We start from the raw sequence: 24958 nt of genomic DNA, 5'->3' as shown, positions 1-24958 counted from the left end.
AGTTGTACCCCTTTCGGGTTTTTTTTCGGGCGAAAAATTAAGTTTCTCCAATCTTCTCAAAACTCTGGATTCTGATAGAGGGCTATGAGACTTAAACCTGAGTGCAAAAATGGAGGCTCTAGACCCTTCCAGAGCTGAGATATCGAAACTGAAAAATTTGACAGGAAAAAAAAAAAACGAAAGGGGTACCACTGTCGTTTTTTTTTTCGGGCGAAAAATTAAGTTTCTCCAATCTTCTCAAAACTCTGGATTCTGATAGAGGGCCATGAGACTTAAACCTGACTGCAAAAATGGAAGCTCTAGACCCTTCCAGAGCTGAGATATCGAAACTCAAAAATTTGACCCGAGAAAAAAACGACAGTGGTACCCCTTTCGTTTTTTTTTTTCGGGCGAAAAATTAAGTTTCTCCAATCTTCTCAAAACTCTGGATTCTGATAGAGGGCCTTGAGACTTAAACCTGACTGCAAAAATGGAGGCTCTAGACCCTTCTAGAGCTTAGATATTGAAACTCAAAAATTCGACCCGAAAAAAAAAACGACAGTGGTACCCCTTTCGGGTTTTTTTTCGGGCGAAAAATGAAGTTTCTCCAATCTTCTCAAAACTCTGGATTCTGATAGAGGGCTATGAGACTTAAACCTGAGTGCGAAAATGGAGGCTCTAGACCCTTCCAGAGCTGAGATATCGAAACTGAAAAATTTGACCCGAAAAAAAAAAAACGAAAGGGGTACCACTGTCGTTTTTTTTTTTCGGGCGAAAAATTAAGTTTCTCCAATCTTCTCAAAACTCTGGATTCTGATAGAGGGCCATGAGACTTAAACCTGACTGCAAAAATGGAAGCTCTAGACCCTTCCAGAGCTGAGATATCGAAACTCAAAAATTTGACCCGAGAAAAAAACGACAGTGGTACCCCTTTCGTTTTTTTTTTTTCGGGCGAAAAATTAAGTTTCTCCAATCTTCTCAAAACCCTGGATTCTGATAGAGGGCCTTGAGACTTAAACCTGACTGCAAAAATGGAGGCTCTAGACCCTTCTAGAGCTTAGATATTGAAACTCAAAAATTCGACCCGAAAAAAAAAACGACAGTGGTACCCCTTTCGGGGTTTTTTTCGGGCGAAAAATTAAGTTTCTCCAATCTTCTCAAAACTCTGGATTCTGATAGAGGGCCATGAGACTTAAACCTGACTGCAAAAATGGAAGCTCTAGACCCTTCTAGAGCTGAGATATAGAAACTCAAAAATTCGACCTGAAAAAAAAAACGAGTGGTACCCCTTTCGTTTTTTTTTCGGGCGAAAAATAAAGTTTCTCCAATCTTCTCAAAACTCTGGATTCTGATAGAGGGCCATGAGACTTATAGACCTGAGTGCCAAAATGGAGGCTCTAGACCTACAATAAACGCTTACATTCTCTCAGAATACATAGTACATTTTTTTAATGCTTCTCAAACGAATCGTCTGATGATTCAGTGTTTTTAAATCCCTACTTTCTGCTGCCTGCTCTGATTGGCAGGACCGTCCAGTCTTTTGTGATTGGTCAACCGCTTACAGCGCTGGTCAGAAGCTAAACAACTATTACCATAACTGAAGTTCAGCTCCAGAGGCTTCCTCAGTCTTCAGCGATTGTAAAAACAGCAACTATTGATTTTACCATATCAATCCGAGCGTGAGTCCGATAATGAAACATTGGAAGAACTAGTTATTCAAACTGAATCTCCATTGCATTAGGTTCATAGAAAATTCTTTCTTGTGAGAAACAATAACTTTGCAGATAGCTGCATTACACATGCATGAAAGGGAATCTCAAAAAGCATAGTAGGGACTAGGCACTTTAAATACGGTCTGAAAATCTACAGAGAGGTTTGGAAATTTGAGTCTGGAAAAGTACAGAATTTTGTAATGGAAAATGAGTAGGAACCCTGAAAACTTAAACTTTTTTATTTATTTTTGAAATGACCTATTGTTTCGCTATACAAGACCCTTATTCATCGTCTGGTGTCGTTTAAAGCCTTTTTAAGCGGCACTGAAACTCATTTGGAACTTGAGCCGTTTGGTTCCCATTGAAGTCCATTATAAGGAGAAAATCCTGGAATGTTTTAATCAAAAACCTTAATTTCTTTCAACCGAAGAAAGAATGACATGGACATCTTGGGTTACATGGGGGTGAGTAAATTATCAGCAAAAGTTTTTTAAAAGTGAACTCCTCCTTTAATATATGATCGTATAATGAACAATTGCCACCCTTTTTTATTTCAGAAGAAATGAGCCAGTTCAGAAACAGGAAGAAAAGAAATGCTGCTTCTACAATCAATGTTTTATTTTTTCCTTTACAAAACTCACTGTCATCTAGAAATAGTTACAGTATACAAGAGAAAAACGAGAGGAGAGACATTTGCAGTTGAACGCCTGGTTGTCAACAGCCAGTCCAATAATAGAAGTGATAATATAGCAATAATAATGATAACTGCAATATAATAGTAACTAGATCGTGGATGATAAAGCTTTAAACCAAATGAAATCACACTCGTTGCCTTCATATCAAACCATCATGAACACTGATTTCCCTCAGATCTTCATGAGAATACAAGGGATAGGAGATCTATATACTGGATATGAATCGTAGCACGGTAAAATACAAAAGAACAAAAAAAAAAGGTTACATATTTTTATTTCAATTGCCTTCAGCCAGTTTTTCCTTCATGTTAGTGTTTCTTCATTACGAATACGTGACATACTTTCATGGATGTTTTCTAATAGTGTCTAAGGCACTTTAAGAAACTCGTCATTAAATGCTAACAGTGAATCAGGTTAGTACGGTTTCTCCTCTTAATACAACTAGGGTTAAACTCGATCAGTTCAGGAAAATTCAGAAGTGCCTGTGAATTAACGTGTATTTCCAGTTGCTTTCAGCGCTGATGAAGAGGACTTCAAACGTCTTTATTTTAACTTCCAATCCACTTCCTTTGGTGGCTGGCTGTATTCATATCTAATAGAGCAGCTGGGTTTGAGAAGTACCATCATTCTGTCACATATAGGGGGAAAAACATCCATAAAGTGATTACATATGTAAAGGCGTATAATTCTTCATCTTGACATGCATTTGCATCCAAAATACTTCATACTTCCTTTCCAGTTGAAGTGGCCTTGTATGGCTTTTCTTATGATGTGCAGTTAAAAGCGATTCGCAGTTACATCCAAACTCTTAAAACACAAAACAATGCCTTTGTCAGCTCCCAAATATGATAAAGCAGGCCGATCACTGACGCGCTCGCCTGCAGTATTTCTTGTGTTTGAACTATTTCATGTGTTTAAATGGTAATGAGATGCTCATTTCACAGTTTTTTTTTTTGTCTGTTCTGGCCCGTTTCAGAGCCGGTCCAGAGCCACAGGACTTTTTTTCTTTTCTTTAAATGTTGGCTTGTAGCGAACGAGCAGCACATGCATCTCGAATCGACCCAAGATCTGCAGAACGCGTTTATGTGGAGAACAACTCAGATCCAATCGGTCACATTTGCTTAGCTAGCAGATGGTTTAACTAACGCTCTTAAGAATGAGCATATTCATGTACACAAAGCAAACTCTGATGTTTGAAATGCACTTCTAGTGTGTTCGGTTGTGAGCGCAGTATTTTTGTAGTCGAAGCATCTTGCGTTTAGAACAAGGCAGAGTTGATGCTCCCTTGGTAGGGAGGGGATATAAATGTAGGGCTGAGGGTAACCTAATTCTGAGTGTGGACGTGTTAGTGTATGTGTGTACATTGCTCACTGGTCCTCTTTCTGTACCGCTGACCCCACACAGCTAAAGGAGAGAGTTATTTAGGAGGGGAAGCAGTGGGGCTGATGGCTCTACTCCGCTTGAGCCGTCTGGTTCTCGTTCAGGTCGCTGGCCTTGCTGTCTGCGTCGTCGTCAGAGAACTCTCCCTCCACCTGCAGCTGTCTGCGTCCAGAGCGGCTCGAGGAGAAGCTGACGGGACCTCCTCGTCTGCAGGACAGAGTCAACGCAACCCACTGTTACTTTAGTGCTATTAACAGTTATCTAGGAGAGGATTTATTCACAACTGGTTTAAATGTTTAATATTTAGCATTAATTTATTTTTATGTAAATTATGAATTATTATACAATTATAATTTTTACATTAATTTATAATGTAAATTATGTTGTGCTTTTGTAATTTTTTCTAAATGTAGCATTAAAGGGGTAGTTCACATTTAAAAAACCTTTTGCTGATAATTTACTCACCCCCATCTCATCCAAGATGTCCACGTCTTTCTTTCTTCAGTCGAAAAGAAATTAAGGTGTTTGATGAAAACATTCCAGGATTTTCTCCATATAATGGACTTCAATGGGAACCAAACTGACCAAACAGTCTTATCGGCGAAACGACCGGTCATTTAAAAAATATTACGTTTTATAAGCACAAATGCTCGCCTTGCTCTGTTCTGTGATGCGTGTTCATGACTCTCTTGTTCAAACTCGTTCATCAAAATGAATGAATCTTTTTTCGAGTCATGTGGTTCATTCAACGAACGAAATGTTCATCAAAATGAACAAATCTTTTAGAGTCATTTGGTTCATTCAACGAACGAAATGTTCATCAAAATGAACAAATCTTTTTGAGTCATTTGGTTCATTCAACGAATAAAATAACTCGAAAAAAAAAATTCGTTCATTTTGATGAATGAGTTCGAACAGGAGAGACAAGAATGCATCACAGAGCAGAGCAAGGCGAGCATTTGAGCTTATAAAACTTATAAAAAGCCCTTTGAAGCTGCAATGAAACGGTCTTTTGGACCTTGAACCGTTTGGTTCCCAATGAATTATATGGAGAAAAATCCTGGAATGTTTTCATTAAAAACATTAATTTCTTTTCGACTGAAGAAAGAATGACATGGACATCTTGGATGACATGGGGGTGAGAAAAATTATCAGCAAACTTTTTTTACAAGTGAACTACTCCTTTCATTTAATTTTGCTATGTACTTGCCATTTTTATTCGTTTTTAGTATTACTGCTATTTAAATGCATTTCAATTTTAGCTAAAAAACACATTTTCAATGTCTATTTAGCATTTCAGTAAATAATTTTGTTATGTGCTCGGATTAGTTTTTAATATTTCTATTACTTTAATTAATATGCCATTCATTTATTTGTATTTTCATTTTAGTAAATTTGATCTCCGCTTTTGTCAGTTTTATTAGTTTTGAATCAATATTTCTATTTAAATGTTTATTTTAATTTTAGTAATTCTGTTTTTTTTTAAGTAATGTTTGAAATGTATCTTTGAAAATATCTTTAATAGTTTTAGTTAACAACGCTTGTATGAATTGTACATTCATTTGTTGGGTCAATCAGTTCGGGTCCACCAATTAGATAGTCATTCCAAAAGTGCTGATATTATTATTAAAGTGCTATTTCACTCAACTGACCATTTGCTGCTTCCTTATTAAACTAGAACATGAAAGCACAAATACTCTTACATTTTAATACAATGATTTAAAGTATTGCAATATATAAATACATGAGTGTATTGTCTTGGGCCAATACCTGAGTCGGTTTTTGAGCGTGTTGACCTCTCGGCTCAGACCCTCACTGGCTTCAGTGGCATCGTCCAGCTCTCTCTGCAGTTTCCTGCGCGAGGCGTTCGCTCGAGTCGCCTCCTCCTCAGCCTCCTCCAGCTGCCTCTTCAACTGCTTCATGCGGGAGTTTGCCTTTTCCATCTAAAGTCACACAGAAGTGTTGAGTCTTGAATTTCTGAGTTGCTTTTTATTTCCCATCCTGTCATTTACAGCAATAAGAGATAAACAACTATCGTTATTGTTTTATCACTCTGTCCTAATTGTGGTTCGCTATCGAGATATAATTTTTCTCAATAAAATAACAAATGAAGCAGTGACTAGTTTATCCAGAAAAATAGTCTGGTGCCTTGATGGCAAAATAGATGTTGGACAAACCAGCTAATCAAATTGAAATGGTTAACTTCAGACAAGTTTGCCTTTTTTGGTCCGATGTTTCATAAACAGCCCATGGAAATGTCTGAAACTTGCAATAATTAAACTGAACACATGGAAAGTAAAAATTCAGTTTAAGCAGCTCAGGACCCGGTAAACTTTTGAGAATGAAGATTAGTATTTGCGGTTTCATTCACCTGCTCTTTGTACTGGTCAGCATGGCGACGCTCATCCTCCACTTGCATGAACACTTCTTTCAGTTTCTTCTCTGTGCGACGCACAATCTTATTTGCCGCTGCTCTCTCCCTGCGAAGTGTGCGGATCATTAACAAAAGCCACTGGCACTAAATTGAATTTTGCAGATACAGAACGTGGAGTTTCTTTTCATGGTTGCTTACTTTGCTTCCTGTTCAAGCTGCTCCTCTAGCTGCATAATCTTGGCCTCCAGGGCGGCGATAGAGGCCTTGAACTTTGATTTGATGGCTCCCTCCAGTTCTTGCAGTTTGGACTTCAAGTCTTTGTTTTGCCGCTCCAGCTGCTGACGGGCGTTCTCGCTCTTCTGGGCGGCACTGCGCTCTGCTGCCAGCTCTGTGTTCAATGTGTCCACCTGAAGACGCAGACACAACAGCTGTTATTAGAGATGTGAAAACTACTCACATCTACATAAACCTTTAAAAAACATGGTCTGTTCTCAAAGCTCTGACATCTCTGGGGTTGTTCGGACCAAATGGAAATGGAAATCGGACCAAACCAAATTCAAATAAATTTTTTTTTAAAATCGCAGCTTCCTCGGAATGGTCCGAAATTTGGTGACTTTGTTGGTATTTGGTATATGAACACCCCAAAAATTGGGGACAGGATGTAAATATTCTAAGTGGTTGTAAAAAAAAAAAAAAAAAAAAAGTCACACTCAGGACCTTCGGGTCCAAATAGACCCAGCATAGGAAATGAATGGGAAATTGGCAAAAATGTGAAAATAGATAGTACGCACACAAAAAAAATCTACAAATCAGCCACGATCCAGAAAAAAAAGCACAGCAGTGAAGGGGTGAATCTATAAAACATCAAGAGTGGAAAACAGACACATCCACACACAAACACATTAATAAATTCAGATTATACACCTGTTTTGAATTTTTAAAATGCTCAGTTTGTCCACCAGATGGCATCCATCTCATTTGAAAAATTGCTTTTATGATGCCTATATATGTCTTTTTAAATTTCTATTATATTCAATGGGGGAAAAATGGGTCATAATTATTGCATTAATATTAATTACTAATTATTATTATTTTTGAAATCATCTCAAAACACCAAAAAAAGAAAAGAAAAAAATATTATAAAAAAAAATATGATTTGGGACCATTTGGTCCCGAAAACACCAAATGTGACTGTTAAACGAACAACCCCAGAGGGTTAACTGCATTGAAAACTGTTTGCTACAATCTTCTCATATTTCCAATAGCTTCCTCAACACTGCACCTGCATGGTGGTCTTGCGGAAGCGGTCGTTGAGGAGCTCCATGTTGCTTTGCTCCTCCTCAAGCTCTTCTTCCAGCTGGGAGATACGAGCCTCCAGCCTCCTCTTTTCATCCAAGAGGGCTGCCCTGAAGTACAACAAACGTGAATGAATGATGAAGCTTGTGTGAAGATTTAGTCACATTTACTTGCATTGTGGAGGGTTTTGAGATTAAATCAAAATGGACCCCATTTACTTTGCTAACACACATTAATAATCTTGTGGTGAAGTTTATCCATTAATAATAAAAAATTATTCGTAATCCATAAATCTTTCGTCAATTACCCCCTGGAATGGCATTCCTATTCCGTTGCACTCAGAAATACGTCACAATACTGAAAGTCAGTCGCAACTTCCGGTTCAAGCCGACATTAAGAAACTTTGCAGCACAATGACTCACTTTCCCGAGGCGCTGTTAGAGATTTCATCAGCCAGCTCATCTCTTTCTTGTTCTGCGTGACGTCTGGCTCGCTCTGAAGATGCCAGGTCCTAAAAACACAAATCACAACCAAACCATCAAGACTTGCCAGTCTAACTAATCTATTTTATAACAGTGAGTGGAGAAACAAGCAACAGACGCTTCAGAAAGGCTTCTCGTTTTTCTCAGATGTATTTCAGGCTGTGTCGGCTCACCTCTTGCAGCTGCAGGATCTCAGCCTCGAGACTCTTGAGTTTCTTCTCATTCTCCTTAGACTGAGTGAAGATCTCATCCCGAGACGTGCGCGCCTCCTCAAGCTCTCTCTGGTAGTCCTTCATCTGGGCCTGTTTTGAAGAGATGTTGTCATCTGTGCGTCTCACATTTTGTCCCATCTCTACACTAATTCTTGTGACTTCAAATTATAAGTGCAGTCAAGTAGGGCTGGGCAAAAAATATATATTTTTCAATTTTTTTAATTTTTTTTTTACAAAATGTGGTTGATCCGATATATCGATTCTCAAAAGCAATTAATCATTTATTTTTTGTTCCATGTATATATTTCTGAAAACATTGCAAATAATACCTGCTTAATGTGATTCTTATTACTAGTCTTCGCCACTAGATGGCATGCTCTTATTTACCTTGGCTGATGCTACAACAGTGAGCCTGTCATTCATTCAATGCTTAACATTGCAGATGCAGGTGCATTTTTCAGTCTGAAAGACGTTCCGGACAGTTTAAGCAATTGTCAGTGTCCCGATCAGTACCATGGTCACGTAAGTTTATCATTTGCACGTTTTCTTGCCAATTTAAACATTCAAGTGCAATTCGGTTGTGAATCTAATTGAGATCTTGCGAATCGGAATTAAATCGAATTGCGCCAACTGCATTGATACCCAGCCCTAGCAGTCAGTGATGCAGACATCTCTCCCACTATTAAATGACTGCACTTTAAACAGATTATGATAACAGTAAATTTGTTTTTTCTTGCATTATCATTACTGTGTCATCACATTTCCGTGCATGAACAGCAGCATTGTGGGAAAGCTTCTACCTGGAGTTTGCGTAGCTGTTTAATGGCTTCATCACGGGCCTTGTTTGCAGCCTCGATCTGAGCTTCCACATCTTTGAGGTCCATCTCCAGTTTCTTCTTGGCAGCTACGGCAAGAGCTCTCTGCTTTCGTTCATCTTCAAGCTCCGCCTCCATCTCACGCACCTGAAGGTACAGGACTCATGGATCAAAACACACACAAATAGAGTCTCATACAAAAACTTGGGTTTCACTTTATTAACACATTTAGTTGACTATAAGTAATTTTGCACCTACATGTCTATTAACTCTCATTGGAGTGTTAGAACAGTATTAGTAGTCTGGTAGGGTTAGATTAAGTTGACATGTACTTGCAAAGTTACTTCTAGTCAGTAGAAGTGTCTGTTGGAGGAGCATCACAATAAAGAGTTGGCTAATATTAAGCAGACAGTCTACTAATACTATTAAAGTTAGTTGACATATAGTTGCAAAGTTACTTGTGTGATCAACAGAATGTTCAAAAGGTACAAAAGTGTTACCAAATCTTGTTGACGTCTTTCTTAACCCTAAAACTGTATTCTAGACAAATGTGGGCAAAATAGTTTTGATTTATTTTTATCTGAGCGGTACAAAACTTGGCTACTTTTCCTAAGTTTGCCTCCTAAACACACATTTTTTTTTACTCAATTCTACAATGTTAAGTGGGTGAAAAAAAAAAACTCCTTAATCTTGTATTTGGATCAAAAATAGGCACCCATAGAAATGAATGGGAAAAACTGTAATTTAGAGCATCCTAAAATAAGCCAAAGTAAGACACCAGATGACCGCAAACTCACTTTATCTTTACGTTTTAGCACTAAGAACTCATTGGAATGATATTTTAATGTAGTTAGAAAAAAAACATAAAATAAGCATAATTTACATAGAAAATATGATACTTTTTGAAGTAAATCAATTCAAAAATACCCCCCCAAAAAAAAAAAAAAAAAATCACCGTAAATGGATAAACAAAACTTTTGAGGACAGTGATATAATATTTATAATAACTAAAAATTAGGATCACACCTGAGTCCTCTGTGCCCACATTTGACCACAATTACAGGATTAAGGGCTATAAAGTGAATACGGTTTGAGGGTTAAAGCTATTAACCCTTTATTTCACAATGCTGCCACAATATAATAAACCCATTTTCTTCACTTTGCAAGCACATGATTCATATAAAATGGAAATTAATAGAGGGTTAAGAAATCTCTAAATTAAAGGTGCAACACTGTTGATATTTGAAATTGACACATGAAATTGACACAGGAAACATCAGCTGCATCAGACATCTTGTGCAAGTATGGAAGAATCAGCTGTGATTCAACAACAGCATATCTTAGTTTTGTGAAACATGGCAAAAAAAAATAATTACTCATGTATCGAGTAAAAACAGATTCTTTTACAGGTCTTCCTGCTCTCTACTGTCTCTCCAGCGCTGGAAAATTTTTCCAATATTAACAATATTAGCTCGTCTAATCGTAACCCTTCTTCCAGTTATATTCCCCTGACCTATTCCTCTTTAGTAGTATCTCAGCTCTTTCTATAGTCTTCAAATATCCACTTTGTTTTTTCTCCCACTTAAACAGCCAGAAATATGCACGCACACAGAACAGACATCTAGTAAATATTCTCAAAATAGTTATATTAGGTGTTGATTTAAAAATTTTCAACAGCATTACTACCGTTTAATCTTAAATAAATGGATAATCTTCATCTTCAAATTACTTGTAATCCTCAAAAAACTAATTCCACTGACCTGTTTGACCAGTGCTCTCTTCTTTTCCTCATTCTGCTCATCTCTGGCCTGCAGGTCTCGGTCAAACTGAGCCTTCATGGCCTGCATGTTGACCTCCAGCCGCAGTTTGGCATCTTCCGTGGCCTGTAGTTCATCCTCCAGCTCCTCTAGCTGAGTGCGCATCTCCTCCACCTGCTGCTCCAGCGTGCGTTTGGATTTCTCCAGCTCATGGACCTACGGGTTACAGAACGTAAATAAATAGGCCGTAACAGTGTCCTAATCGGTCACTTCATAATCAAGAGCCAAATGATAAATCCAGGATTCATACAGTATTTTAAACAATGAGCGTGCATGACTAGTCTTTGTCCAATCAAGTCATACATGATTACTCCAAAAATATTTTATCGAGATGATGCTGAGATGATGTCCCTTTTACATACATTTTACATTTTTCTGATCACTTTTAACATTCGAATTTCCATGACATCATGGCTAAAAACACCACAACACATTTTATCGTTTGCTTTAGCATGGCAAGATACATTAAAATAAAAACAAAAAAATTCAGACTCAATATGATCATCAAATCGCAAAGGCTGCTATTTAATTAAATAAACATATGTTCTGCATGTTTCAAAGTGTTCTTACACGCAAACTGCTCATTATCCACTGGTGTTTGCAGTAAATGTTGCTCCACATGAACTCCATCTCTGCATCTACTCTGAGTTTGGGTCGCTTTAACATGCACAAACTATCTCCTCACACTTGTAAGGAGAAGCTTTGAGGGCTCTGTGGTTTTCCATTAAAATAAAACTGATGCTTTCATGTTTAAAAATGAAGAAATTGAGGCAGCCATAAATACCTAGTTATTTATTATCTAAAAGTATTATCAAATTTTTTTAGTATTATTATTTTATAGCCATATTGATAAACAAAATTGCAGCTAAATTGTGCAGCCCAACAAACCAACACAGCAAATCTGGATTAAAAAAATAAAAACTTCAAAAATTGCAATTAATTTATATCGGTAACACTTTACAATAAGGTTCATTTATTGTAACATTAGTTAATGTATTAACTAACATGAACTAACCATGAGCAATACATTTGTTACTATTTTTGTTCATCTTTGTTCATCAATCCAGCTGTTGTTAGTTCATGTTAGTTCACAGTGCATTAACTAATGTTAACAAGATTTTAATGAAGTATTAGTAAATGTTGAAATAACATTAACTAAGAATGAACATTACTTCTTCAGCATTTATTAATGTTAACTAAGGTAGTTAACTAATGAACCTTATTGTAAAGTGTTACCTTTATATCAAATCATTTATCCCTACTTTACTTCCATCTCTGTCACGGCACTATGAGTAGATCAAGCCACACTGAAATCTCATCAGTCTAAAATCTTTATGTTAAACATGCATATGTTCTAACTGGCTGATTTTGTTGCTTTGCTAAGTATTCTGTTGTCAGTGAACGCACGCAAATTACATGACACCTGAAACTTGCTGCCTCACACTTGGTTAGCACATGCTGTAAGTGTGTCAAACACATCATGAGGTCTCAAAACAAATAAATCTGCTGTGTTCGAAACACCAATGATTTTTCAAACATCATACTGATGAATTAAATCATTACCATATATAATAAACCATTCAAACTTCTGAGTTCAAAACACCAAAGATTCTTCAAACATCAATGATGAATTCAATCAGTACCATACAAACAGTACAAGCTTCATTACCCACATACTGTAAAACAGTCCAATAACATATAGTAACTTACATTCTTGCCTACGTCATCCTTGGAACTCATCAGATCCTCCATCTCGGCTCTGAGCTGCTTGTTCAGCCTCTCAAATTCCTCTTTAGCCTCCAGAGCTTCATCCAGGGCTCGGGCCATAGATAGAGCTTTGGTATCCTTCTCTCTAGCCTCAGCCTCAGCACGGTCCCTCTCCTCAGCGTAACGTGCAGAGATGTTCTTCTCTTCTGCCAGCATCTATCATACAAGGCAAAAATGCAGATTCAGGGTTTCTTTGTTTTGTTATTAGCAGTTATGTAGCTTGTTATTAACAAATGTCTTGTTTGTAATGTACAGTAGCTTTCCTGTAGCTCAAACAGGCGCCTTCAACGCCAAGGTCATGGGTTTGATTCCCAGGGAAAGCAAGAACTGAATGTAAAATGTGTACCCTGAAATGCAATGTAATTCGCTTTGGATAAAAGCGTCTGCCAAATGCGTAAATGTAAATGTGCATGTAATGTAGATGGCGACTCATCAAACACAAATTAAGATATTTAAAAAAAAACCTGGAAGATTTTTCCCTCTTCTGAAAGCTCACTCCACCAAAACTGACGCTTTGAAAAGTTCATAAAGACAGACGTTGTTCCATTTACCATATTTGATGTGCTCTACTGTATGTATGTGCGCTGATCTGTTAATATTTTAATAAAAGCTTAAACTAAATCTGATCATCATATAAAGTGATTGTATCTTTTCAGAAGACTTAAATTAAGAGTTGGTGGAATGGACAGAAGTTTCTCAGGTGTCATTCAAAATGTATTCATCTGTGTTTCAAAGATGATTGAAAGTCCTATGGGTTTGAAACAACATGAGGATGAGCAAATGACAATATATATGTTTATTTTTAAAACTATCCCTGTAATCAAAACCAATTGATACCTGGTCAAACTTCTTCTGTTTCTTCTCTAGGTTTGAGACGATCTGTCTCTGGTGGTCCAGGTCCACCATGAGGTCATCAAGCTCCTGCTGAAGTCTGTTCTTGGTTTTCTCCAGCTTATCAAAAGCGATGGCCTTTTCCTCTAGCTTCTGACTGGTCCCCTCCATGTCCTTCTGCAGCTTCCTCTTGACCTCCTCCAGACCCTCAAGAGTTCCCACATCATCCTCCAGTTTCTTCTTCGTCTCAACCAGCTATACAAAAAAGGAGGATTACAATTATTACTATTATATTTACAACACTTGTGTCCTCAAACATGACAGGCTTTGTGAGTTTCCTTGCCAACATGTTATTTGCAGATTAACACTTTATTAATGAACTGACATGCCGCATATCCTCATTAAAACATATGGAGTGATTGTGTGTGTACCTGGGCTTGTAGTGTTGCCAGTTGTTTCTCCAGGTTCCTTCGGGCCTCCTCTTCCTCCTCCTGCTGCTCCAGGAGGTTGTTCTTCTCCTCCTCCAGCTGACGGATACGGCCGCTCAGGTTTAGCTTCTGACGCGTCTCCTCTTGAAGCAGCTCCTACATGCATAATATTAAACAACTGTTTTGATAAAATCTGTGCAGTTTTTTATTGCCATTTCAACAATAAAAATACTTCCTGAGGATACAAAGGGGTCAACCTTGTTGATAATAAATCCACTCCTTTAGCACTTCATGTTTTTAGAGACACATTACCTGAGTGTCCTGAAACTGACTCTCTAGGCTAGAAGCGTCTTTGGCTAGCTTTATTCCCTTCTTCTCAGCATCTTCCAATAGAGAAGAAACATTGTCCAGCTCCGCCTGCAACAAATGACAAACATAAACATTTTACGTTACACTGGAGGAATTTTTTTTTCAAAGTACACAGGTATATAATTAACCATAATTGTTAAATATATGCTTTAAAAAAAAAAAGATTGTGCTTATATATCAATTCAATGTCACTATATAATAATATATTTTTATTGTTATAATAACAGCCTTCACACTTTGAAAAACACACCAAGCCATATCACAATTTTTCTTTCAATTTTTCACGCAGCTATAAATTTAGCCACACATTTAGACTGCAAAAATGAAATGAAATAACTAGGGCTGTAGTCAACCAAAGAAATCCTTAGCCAACCAAAGCCTAGTCCTGCCATCAGTCAACAAAAAAACAAAACAAAAAAACAACAACATTTTTTTAAACAATAGTCAGAGAGCATTTATAAAACAAAAAACCTCCAAAATACATAAAACTAGAATAATAATACAATTCTTTGAAAATTAAGTGATCTTTTTTAACTGCAAAGTCTAAAAGGTTTGTCAGGCTTGTTTATACAGGCTGTATATTCTTCTTTACTTTCAAAGCTATGGGTTAAATTTCGTCCAGCCGATCTAGGCGTTTTAAAGCAAACGCTCAAAAAACCCAAATAGCCTAAAAAATAATCCTAATAATAGGCTGTATTGTAGCAAGGCATTTAGGTTTATTTTCGTTTTGTTACATTATTTAGGCTATTTTCAAATGCGTCAAGTGTACAAATAAAAACAAAAACCTATTAAGAAAACACAATCTATTGAGTCAGCATGTGATCTCTCTTGTGAGGGGGGAAGGAGTGTAACAGCACAAACTTGTAGTTTATGTCCCACAGTGGAAAGCACTGACCTGTAGTTTGTGGGAGCGGTCCGAGAGTTCTCCTTTAATCTTTTCTCCCTCGCTGAAGCGGGCCATGAACTCCTGCAGCTGAGCCTCAAGTTTCTTTCTCTTGTGCTCAGATTCAGACTTGGCCTGCTGCAAACTCTTCACCTCACTGGTCAGCTCCTTATTTTCACCCTCCAGAGTCTGTTTGTTTTTCTCCAAATTTGACTTAACCTAATGTTGACAGACAGACAGACAGTGTGAGAGAGAGACACATTCGTATAAACAGGAAACCACATTAAATCACTGAACGAGGAAATGAATTCCAAACACATCATCTTGACAGGAGAGACGACTGGCAGCGTTCCAGTCAAGACATTAAAACTGAAATTACTCCCTACAGTGAGGAGTCATTTAGTCTATCTCTATGGCTTACTCTCTTGGCCTGCTCCAGCTGCTCAGAGATCTCCTCCAGAGCAGTGCCGTGCCTCTGTCTCATCTCCTGGATCTGTGACTCGTGGTTTTTCATCTCATCATCGATGGCTTTCTTCAGCTCGGTCACCTCCTGCTCTCGTTTGGTCCTTCAAGAGCAAAAGACACATTATTGGGTGAGACACATTTGGGGAGCAGGGTTCGGTCAGATACTAATGAACTCAATCTGGCTTACATGGCTCTTCACTTACACTAACAAAAGGCCCATTTTGGCACACTTTATTTAGCTATGACATGAATGGGAGGTCACACTTTTTGCGCAACATGCAACTTGAACTTGCAATGTGTGCAATCACTGCACACCGATTCTAACATAGGAACTCTTATATGAAAAACGTGGATATCTTGCTACAATGGGGACGGATTAAACTGGCCCTATTTCATTGGTCTTGTACCTCAGCTCCTGCTGGGCGGCGGTGGTGTCCAGGGTGTCTTCCAGCTCAGTCTTCAGAGCCTCCAGTTCCTCACTCAGATCTCTCTTGAGTTTCTCAGCTTTGTTTCTGGCTGCTTTCTCAGACTCCAGATCCTCCTGCAGCTCAGATATTTGGGCCTGCAGCTCCCGTACTTGCTTCAGGGCGTTGTTTTTCTGAGCGAGCTCCTCATCACCTCTGTGGAATAACAAATATAAGCAGAGATTATTAGCAAAACGATTCATGCATAAATTAAGGGGTAATATTCTACATGTTTGTTTACAAACTCTTGCTGATCCTTAGAGTTAAACAGAACAGTTTAAAACCTAGGCCAATTGTGCTATAGTATCTTTAAGACTATTTGTAAATAACCGCTGTAATGACTGGTATATCTCTTGACATGTGAAATTTGATTACCGAATGGGTGTTTCAGTGCTTAATGGGTGTTTCAGTGTTTCAGGTTCTATTTGGAACTTTTCTTCTAAAATGAATCCTTTTTTAATTGCCTGTGTGTGAAGGGGTTGTAATCACACATTACAATGATCCACGTTTCGGGTTTTGCTATTACCTCTGAAGGCCAGTATTCCTATTTCTATGTGAAGTCTACAGGTCGGATTTTCTGCGAAATCCATCGGACATACAGGCTATACGACGGCACTGCAGCTAATGACACGAGTCTGATAACACCAAAAAACGACCTGCCTCCAGCACAACACACACTCCAACACAAACTCCACATAAATATAAAAATCTGCTGAAGCTTGTCAGGCCAAACGTCAATCAGATCGACTTATGACGAAAAAACGGATCAACATCGGCAGAGCGTTTGAATTATGGAGAGACCTCCACTATTTTTATTGTGATAAGTTTTCTGTAATGAAATAGCAAGCTACAACATATATGAGATATGAAATAAAAAGGCTACAAAAGACTATTTCAGGATAACAAAAAGTCTGTGCTTTAGGATGTAACTTGTATTTTATGTACTGTCTAACGTCACTCATCCCACTACTATCATATTGTTTATAATAAACATTTTCAGACATGTTCAGTACAGTAATGTTACTTCCTACGATCTTACTGTTACACTGAAATTGTTCAGTCTAGTTCACTAACTGTTTTCGTTATTATATTATACATTCACCTATGTTGACATTACTGATTGTGAAAAATACACGAATAGTTAGTGAAATGCCTTATGCTAGATAGCACCACAAATGTAACGTTATCATGGTTCGAGCATGGAGCATTACTGTAGTTCAACGTCAAGCTGATAACAGTAGCCTATTATTGTAACGTTGTAGTGGGAGTTTGGTTTCCAGCATGTTGTGTGATGCTTTCTCCGGTGTGTTGAAAGTCTCAGTGTGGCCGTGTACCGTGAGTGATCACTCTTGTGTTCGAGCACGCGCACGAGCGCTCTTGTAAAAATTGGTTGCAATCTGGAACATCACCGATAGAGGCCGCTAAAAAATACATATAGCACCTTTAAGAAACATTTCTCATTATTATCAATGTTGAAAGGGCTTTTGCTGATTTTTTGGGGGGGAAAACATTACCGTTCAAAAGTTTGTGGTAAGAAAGAATACAATACAAGAGATGTAAAGATTTCTAACTTTTGAACAATAAATGACCAATTAATTCCACTACAAAGCATTTTGGATCAACCATTATATTTTATTTTATTCATTAAAATAACCCCCTTTTTCCTCACTGATGTTCACCTGGTCAGTACAGCCTGCAGCTCCTCTTCTTTCTTGGCCAGTTGGATCTTGAGTTCCTCAATTTGGGCCTGCAGCTCAGCTATCTGGTCTTGTAGGTCTGTGGTTTCGCCATCCAGCTTTCTTTTGGCTTTTTCAAGCTCTTGCCTCGTCTTCTCTTCTTTCTTCAGGCGCTCTGATGGTCAAACGTACACATTTAAGTCTTCATTGTTTTACTTGAATAAAATGATCCATATTCAACACTGTCCTCACCTTCCAGGTCCACCATCATCATTTCTTGCTTGTTTTTCACTTTGCCAAGGTTCTTGGCCTTCTCCTCTTCCTCAGTCAGTTGGGAGGTCATCTCACTGACACGGTCCTCCAGGAGCTTTTTCTCCTGGGGGAGAGGGAAGGAAAAGAAAGAGTTCAGTTTGCTCTCTGAACATCCTTATCGCAAAGGCCATGGGCTGCATTTTGTTTCAGGGAGTTTGAAAACCACACTGACCTTAAGGAATTTGGAGTTCTGGTCCTCCAACAGCAGAATATCTTCCTCCATTTTCTTTATCTTGGCTTCAGCAGTCACCTTCTCCAACTGAAGCTTCTGGCGGGCAGCTTCTTCTTCATCTAGCTGTTCCTCTAGGTCCTATAAGACACACACTTGGGGTTTATGGACAGCAATAGTGTTTACTATTAGCTAGTGCTAACTGTAAACTTATAGCACTAAACTATAGAGCCAGACCGATATTATCGGCCGATTTTAGGCATTTTCCAAACTATCGGTATCGGCAGTTATAATGGCCGATAAATTAATATTTCAAAAATAAAATAAAAACGGACGAAACACGCTTGAACCATGTCATGAGTGTTGGAGTTGTATAGTTTGTCCACCAGAGGGCACTCTACACCGTTCCTGTTGGCAACACTCGTCGAATTGGGCATGATGCATACATGGCTTGAATAACAATTAAAAGAACATCCCCATCAGTTCTCTTAACTTAAATAAGCATGACAAAATTTGTGACTATCATGTCCAGTTTAAAAAAATAAATAAAATAATCGGCCGATATATCGGAATATCGGATTTTAAAACCCAAAAATATTTGTATCGGTATCGGCCTTCAAAATCCTTTATCGGTCGGGCTCTACTAAACTATAAATTTACAGCAGTTTACAGTATATTTCCCATATTAAGTTGTCACCGTTATGTGTGACTGCATTTTCTTCTTCTCATTCTGCAACGATTGGTTCCTCTCCTCTTCCTCCTCCACGCGGGACTCCAGGTCATGGAGAATCTCCTCTAGCTCTTGTTTTTTAGCCACCAGGCGAGCCCTCATCTCTTCAGCCTCAGCAAACAATTCTGTCTCGGCCTGTAGTTGCTCTGCCAAGATGTTCTTCTCCTCTAAGAGCTGAAAAACATCCCAGGAGATCTTTTCTCAGGTTCAAGATCATGGACATTCCACTACAAGGAATAAAGCCCCAAGAGACTATGGTGTACATATATGTTATAATGACTTCGAATGTGTGCTAACCTGCTGGTGTTTCCTCTCCATATCCACCAATTCATTTTCCACTTTCACCTGCCTCTCCTTCACTTTAATGAGCTCCTCATCTTTGGCCTGCATTTCTTCCTCCTGACGGGTCACCTGGAGGAGAGGTTTCACCTGCAGACACAGTTGAAATGCATGTCTTTACTGAAAACTTCACAATCATACTGCAAATCAGTTCAATTTCTCTTCAAAATTTTACTCAGAAATGTACACAATAGCTAGAAAAATCATTCCAACAGTTATGTAAACAGTCTCTTTTATAACCTGACACCAACCTTGGTGAAGAGTCTCCACCACTGCCAGTGGCGTAGCTTCAGATAGGCGGCACAGTTTCTCTGGAGGACTTTCAAAGCGCTTAGCTGCTGCTGTTTTTTAGCAAAGGCTCTGAGGAACACGACCACAAAACAGCAGCGATTCACTGACAAGGTCTCATTAGAATACCTTTCATACATCTTGTTCTCTACACTATAAACAGTAAGAGCTGCATATTATCGCTGACCCTTTAAAACCAGATGTAAATCAGCCATTTGCATTTGGACTTACTTGCGAGCCAGGTATCCTCGACAGACTGACTGAAAGTAGATGATGATATCTGTTATTTTCAGGTCTCTCTCTTCCTCCAGTTGTGCCAAAACTCCAGTGCGGAAGAAGATCTTACTCTGACCGATCCGGAAGAGGTTTGGGTCTAACTCCAAGGCTCGGATCTACATTAGACAATGATACTTAGATATTGATTACAATGTCCAATATTGAAAAACTAGCATCTGAAATGTAGAATCCGCTAAACACTATGACCAAAGTACGTAAAACTAAATAAATAAATGCCCCCCCCCCCTCCCTGTTTTTTTTAAATATTTCTTTAATTATATATATATATATATATATATATATATGTGTGTGTGTGTGTTAATTAATAAAATCATTATGATAGAGATCAGAAATGAAGCCAACTATAATTTAAAGTTACATTTAGATATATTTTCCATTATGATTATTATAATTTATTTATTATGATTATACATTGAAATTTATCTGAAAATGGATACTTTGAAATAATTACACGTTTGTATAAAAATAAAACTTTGGGTAGGTAACATTTTTTAAAGTCTTTGAAAGTCTCTCATGCTCACCAAGGCTGCATTTGATAAACAAACAAAAAAAGGCATTCATTTATTTTGAAATGTAATAATATTTCACAGGGTTATTGTTTTTGCTGTTTTGTTTTGTTTTCTTATGCAATTTATTCTTGAAAAAATTCAAAAAACTGAATTTTCAGCATCACCACTCCAGTCTTCAATGTCACATGATCCTTCAGAAATCATTCTTTTATGCTGATTTGCTGAAATTTGAAACATTTCTTATAATCAATATTGAAAACAGTTGTGCTGCTGCTTTGTGGAAACATTTCAGGATACTTTGATGAACAAAGTCCAAAAGAATAGCATTTATTTAAATAACATTTTTAACAATAATATAAAAGTCTTTACTGTCGATTTAATGCATCCTTGATGAATAAAAATATTTATTACTTTCTTTAAAAGAAAATTAAATAAAATTTCCCAAATGTTTAAATGGTAGTGTGTGTGTGTGTTCAGAGAATATTTCATACAATACTGGTACTAAAATATTGTGATTTAATCATTTAATTTTGGGCTTTTACCTAGTAAAAAGGACTGATCAACCTCAGTTGTCTAAGTTTAACAAAAACTCACCATCCTCTCACAAGCCTGCTTGCCATCCATAAAACCTTTGGGTATTGCATTAGGGGTGAGGATCTCATATCTGACAGGAAAACAGATTCAACAATTGCATCACTGATGATATCGGTGCTACAGCCTCTGAAAAGGAATGAAGAGAGGAATGAAGTTCTCAACTCTTTAATGAGATATCTGAAACGCACCTCTGTCTGAACTCCTGGAAGACGATACGGTTAGGGAACCCCTGCCTGCAGATCCGGATTCCTTCCAGAACTCCATTACACCTCAGCTGGTCTAGAACCAGATGGGGCTCCAGTTTACCAGCCTAACAGAGAAGATGACAACGAGGTGCATGACCACATTAAATAAACTCTCTCTTTTTTTTTATTCAGCTAAAAGTACATTTGTGATGCGATCAGTGAAAACCCACCACATGGTGAAATTTGACAAATTACAGGTTTTGTGATCATATTAAAAAGCTGAGTTCAAGCCCTTTCCAAATCTGTTTTTATTTATTTTATAGTTTGTCTGTAACAAAAGTTATGGTTATCAGAAGTCACCTGATCGCTGTGATTTTCAGAAACGGAATTTTGAGAAAAACAGGTTTAATTAACGGTGACATCCTGCTAGCCGGACGACTGGTGCTTCTTTTTTTATATCACATATTTTAGTAATCATCATAGATTAGGTATCCCTCGAAAGCTTACAAACTCAAAATTTATCCAGTGAAAACCATTTTGAAATTGGACGATTGAGAGGCGAGCAAGGTCTTTTAAACAAGCAGCTTCAGACTGTTGTGTTCAGCGTCACACCACACAATAACGCTGGATAAAAATAAATAAATAAAAACTTGCGTGCCGTTGTAGTTTAAACAGGACTGGCGGGACCTTTATTCTGTTATGTGGTTTATTTTGATAGGCGAAACTGTCTTTGTAGGGTTAAAGGGATAGTTCACTTTGAAATTAATTTTTGATATGTTTTAGCTTACCTCAAGGGCATCCAAGATGTAGATGTCTTTGTTTCCACAGTATTTTCAGTTTTTATATTTTTCGGTCAAACCATATAATGGAGATTTATGGGGCCCACCTCATCCAAAGTGAACTATCCCTTTAAAAGAAGGAGAACTAAAGGGCCGTCTTTTCAGCTTGCTACTATAAATTGCTATTTTTCTGCACTAATCTAGTGTTTTATTGAAATAATTTATTGAAAACCCAAATTTGGCAATGAACTGATATTCAATCAATTTTTAGACATTACTGAAAATGTACAAGCGCGACATCCAAAGGGTTTTGCCAGATCGCATCACATTTACTCACAACTGAAGGGACAAATGTCACTTACTCTTTTCTCATGATTGGGGATGATACAGCGTACAAAGTTGGGATTGGTGTTTCGGAGTGTGGCCATGAGTTTTGTAAGGGACTCTTTATAAAGCTGACCCACGGTACGGAACATGCCCTTCTTGGTCTTATATGTAGCTCCAAACGCAGTCTCATTCATCCCCGCCACCTGGTCCAAACCAACAATACGATCCACTACCATGAAGAGTGAGAGAAAAGAGACACCAAGCGGTTAGGTTGACATTAAGAGTATTGAGAGTATAAGAGACACACACAGCACAGCCAAATCATGTGAAGATGGAAGAGGTAAATCTACAACTAAAGCTCTAATTCAACAACACCAAGCAGAAGGTCAAAATACACTGTGTATTTTTGCAGTTTTACAAAACGGTGCTTTGATATTTTCAGGCCTTTATAGTCATCATATCTAAATCATTTTCTAAAAGTAGTACAGTGTATTTTGACTCAATGCCACAAGTTCAGAAAGCCAATTCAAGAGCAAATGGCCCCTACTATGCCAGCAAGTCCAGTGCTAGGCAAATGGAGATGTGAAATAGATGAAGAGTGCCAAGGATAAGACTACATCTATAAACAAGCACAAGCTGCAAAAGAAATAAAAATGGAAGGGTGAATCTCAAAGCCCAGATCATATTTAGGACATATTTCACCCATATACCTCGCACCTCAGTGAGTCAGATGTTAATTCAGTAACTGCTCTCATGGATTCAGTGAGCTGTATTAACAACTATACATTAAATATATATTTACAAATCTATTCAAATCTGATTTCTCGTGGTGCAGAGATGTAATTTTAGCAAAGATAGAGTAGATTTAGCAGTGCTTTATAATCTATTATTCTTTCTTGATAAAAGGAAAATACATTTTCCTTAAAAATGGCCTTAAAGAGGCTTCATTAAGAAGTTTTAAAACTAGTACATTTTCCATCACTGAAGAACAGAATAATTGAAATCTCTTTACTGTACGTGCTTTGTACAAGTAATACATTGTCTGAGTATTTGTTGTATTGCCTAAAATGTATACTGATTTTAAATCAAACAAATCATAGTTTTGCAGTTATATCACAGAAATTAGATTCTGAAGTACACTCAAAAGTGAAAAAATGACGTTTTTTGTGAAAAATAACAGACTGGACTATACCAAGTTCTCTCCCAATGAGCAATGTTACTAAAATGCCTCCTTTAAACAACTGAATAAATCAGTGAATATGCTTAGCAATAAATACAATTATTATATTCACAAATTGAGTCTGACAACAGTCAAACTTCAATACTTGAACATGGAAGTAATCCGAAACGACATTTTCATTTTGATTCAGTGGGACTTGCCAAGTCCAGCTACTGTTACTAGAACTACAATTGTAGGTGTTACAGCATTCCTGTAAATGTCATCACTTCCAAGCAATGTTCTGTTCATAATGAGGCTCCTGACGTGGTTTCCTTTACTCCCATGGAGAATCTACTGAGCTGTCAGTGTTGACCGGCACAGGGCTGAGCGAGTCATTTGGATTCCAGTGAAACAAGACGTGTATTGTTCCACGTTCCCTGTCGGAGACGCTACAGAATTCCTCCACTCCTCACCCAAACTCCATCTCCCTCACACGGCCTATCAAATCTCAGTCTGACACTTAAAACAAACAAGTAGTCCGACCGTGAGGTGCATGGGCATAACCACCATACCACACACACACTGCACTGTCTGCTGAAACCCAAGCTGTGTTTGAGGGAATCTTATAAAAAATTAAAAAAAAAACAGGTCCAGGTCATATTTCACTCCAAAATTAAGGGAATAAAAAAGGCAATAATATAACATACAGATTGTTTAGCCAATTTTAGGACCACCATTTTGCATTGAGGTACTGTTTTCATGACAATATTCTTATATAATCTCTATATTCAACAACATTATTGATCTGACTGTATTGACGCTGTTGAAGGGGAACTGAACTGAGATGGACGATGACATTATTTTTTGCAAAACTGCTTTATAAATAAAATGAACTAATTTAATAATTGATAATCTTAACAGAACTGAACCAACACTGAACTGACTTCAGCTGAACAACAGCCAACTAACTGTATTGTATAAAGTGCTATATTAATAAAGGCGACTTGACAATTAAGCACATTTAACCCTCAAACCGTATTCACTTTATAATTGTGGACAAATGTGGGCACAGAGGACTCAAGTGCGATCCTAATTTTTATTTATTATAAATGTTATATCACTGTCTTCGATAAAGTTGTCTATCCATTTAAGGTGATTTTTTTATTATTTTGGAGGTATTTCTGAATTTATTTACTTCAAAATTACCGTTTTTTTCTATGTATATTATGCTTATTTTTATGTTCTATTATTATTATTATTATTATTCTAACTACATTAAAATATATAATTCCAATAAGTTATTACAGCTAAAACCTAAAGATGAAGTGAGTTTGCTGTCACCGGGTGTCTTATTTTGGCTTATTTTAGAATGGTCTAAATTACAGTTTTTCCCACTCATTTCTATGGGTGCCCATTTTTGACCCAAATACAACATTAAGGAGTTTTTTTTCCACCCACTTAACATTGTAGAATTGAGTCATTAAAAAAATGTGTGTGTTCAGGAGGCAAACTTAGGAAAAGTAACCAAGTCTTGTACCACTCAGATCAAGGAAAGTATTTTTTAAAAATAAATCAAAACTATTTTGCCCACATTTGTCCAGAATACAGTTTTAGGGGTAAGCAAC

General features: G+C 37.5%; 1 protein-coding gene across 4 annotated transcripts in view; it reads right to left on the bottom strand.

Annotated features, from left to right (window-relative positions):
• Positions 1-2288: 2288 nt before the first annotated feature.
• Positions 2289-24958, bottom strand: part of myh10 (myosin, heavy chain 10, non-muscle) — a 63723-nt gene continuing 41053 nt past the window's right edge. For all 4 annotated transcript variants that reach the window (XM_039689046.2, XM_089133785.1, XM_089133784.1 and 1 more), the window contains 26 exons: positions 22210-22403; positions 21072-21193; positions 20884-20953; positions 19715-19875; positions 19447-19555; positions 19154-19285; positions 18824-19030; positions 18130-18267; positions 17898-18021; positions 17649-17820; positions 15913-16125; positions 15462-15606; positions 15053-15259; positions 14101-14205; positions 13792-13944; positions 13367-13615; positions 12473-12685; positions 10706-10918; positions 8931-9092; positions 8092-8220; positions 7859-7947; positions 7423-7546; positions 6339-6547; positions 6138-6246; positions 5537-5709; positions 2289-3973 (listed from right to left, as the gene is read on the bottom strand). In XM_039689046.2, the coding sequence (XP_039544980.2) occupies positions 3838-3973; positions 5537-5709; positions 6138-6246; positions 6339-6547; positions 7423-7546; positions 7859-7947; positions 8092-8220; positions 8931-9092; positions 10706-10918; positions 12473-12685; positions 13367-13615; positions 13792-13944; positions 14101-14205; positions 15053-15259; positions 15462-15606; positions 15913-16125; positions 17649-17820; positions 17898-18021; positions 18130-18267; positions 18824-19030; positions 19154-19285; positions 19447-19555; positions 19715-19875; positions 20884-20953; positions 21072-21193; positions 22210-22403 (4058 nt within the window). In that variant the 3' untranslated portion in view covers positions 2289-3837. The remainder of the gene's footprint in view (positions 3974-5536; positions 5710-6137; positions 6247-6338; positions 6548-7422; positions 7547-7858; positions 7948-8091; positions 8221-8930; positions 9093-10705; positions 10919-12472; positions 12686-13366; positions 13616-13791; positions 13945-14100; positions 14206-15052; positions 15260-15461; positions 15607-15912; positions 16126-17648; positions 17821-17897; positions 18022-18129; positions 18268-18823; positions 19031-19153; positions 19286-19446; positions 19556-19714; positions 19876-20883; positions 20954-21071; positions 21194-22209; positions 22404-24958) is intronic.

Source organism: Pimephales promelas, chromosome 8 (assembly GCF_988280905.1).
Source record: "Pimephales promelas chromosome 8, fPimPro1.hap1.1, whole genome shotgun sequence".
Lineage (NCBI taxonomy): Eukaryota > Metazoa > Chordata > Actinopteri > Cypriniformes > Leuciscidae > Pimephales > Pimephales promelas.
This window is presented reverse-complemented; position numbering and strand designations above follow the sequence as displayed.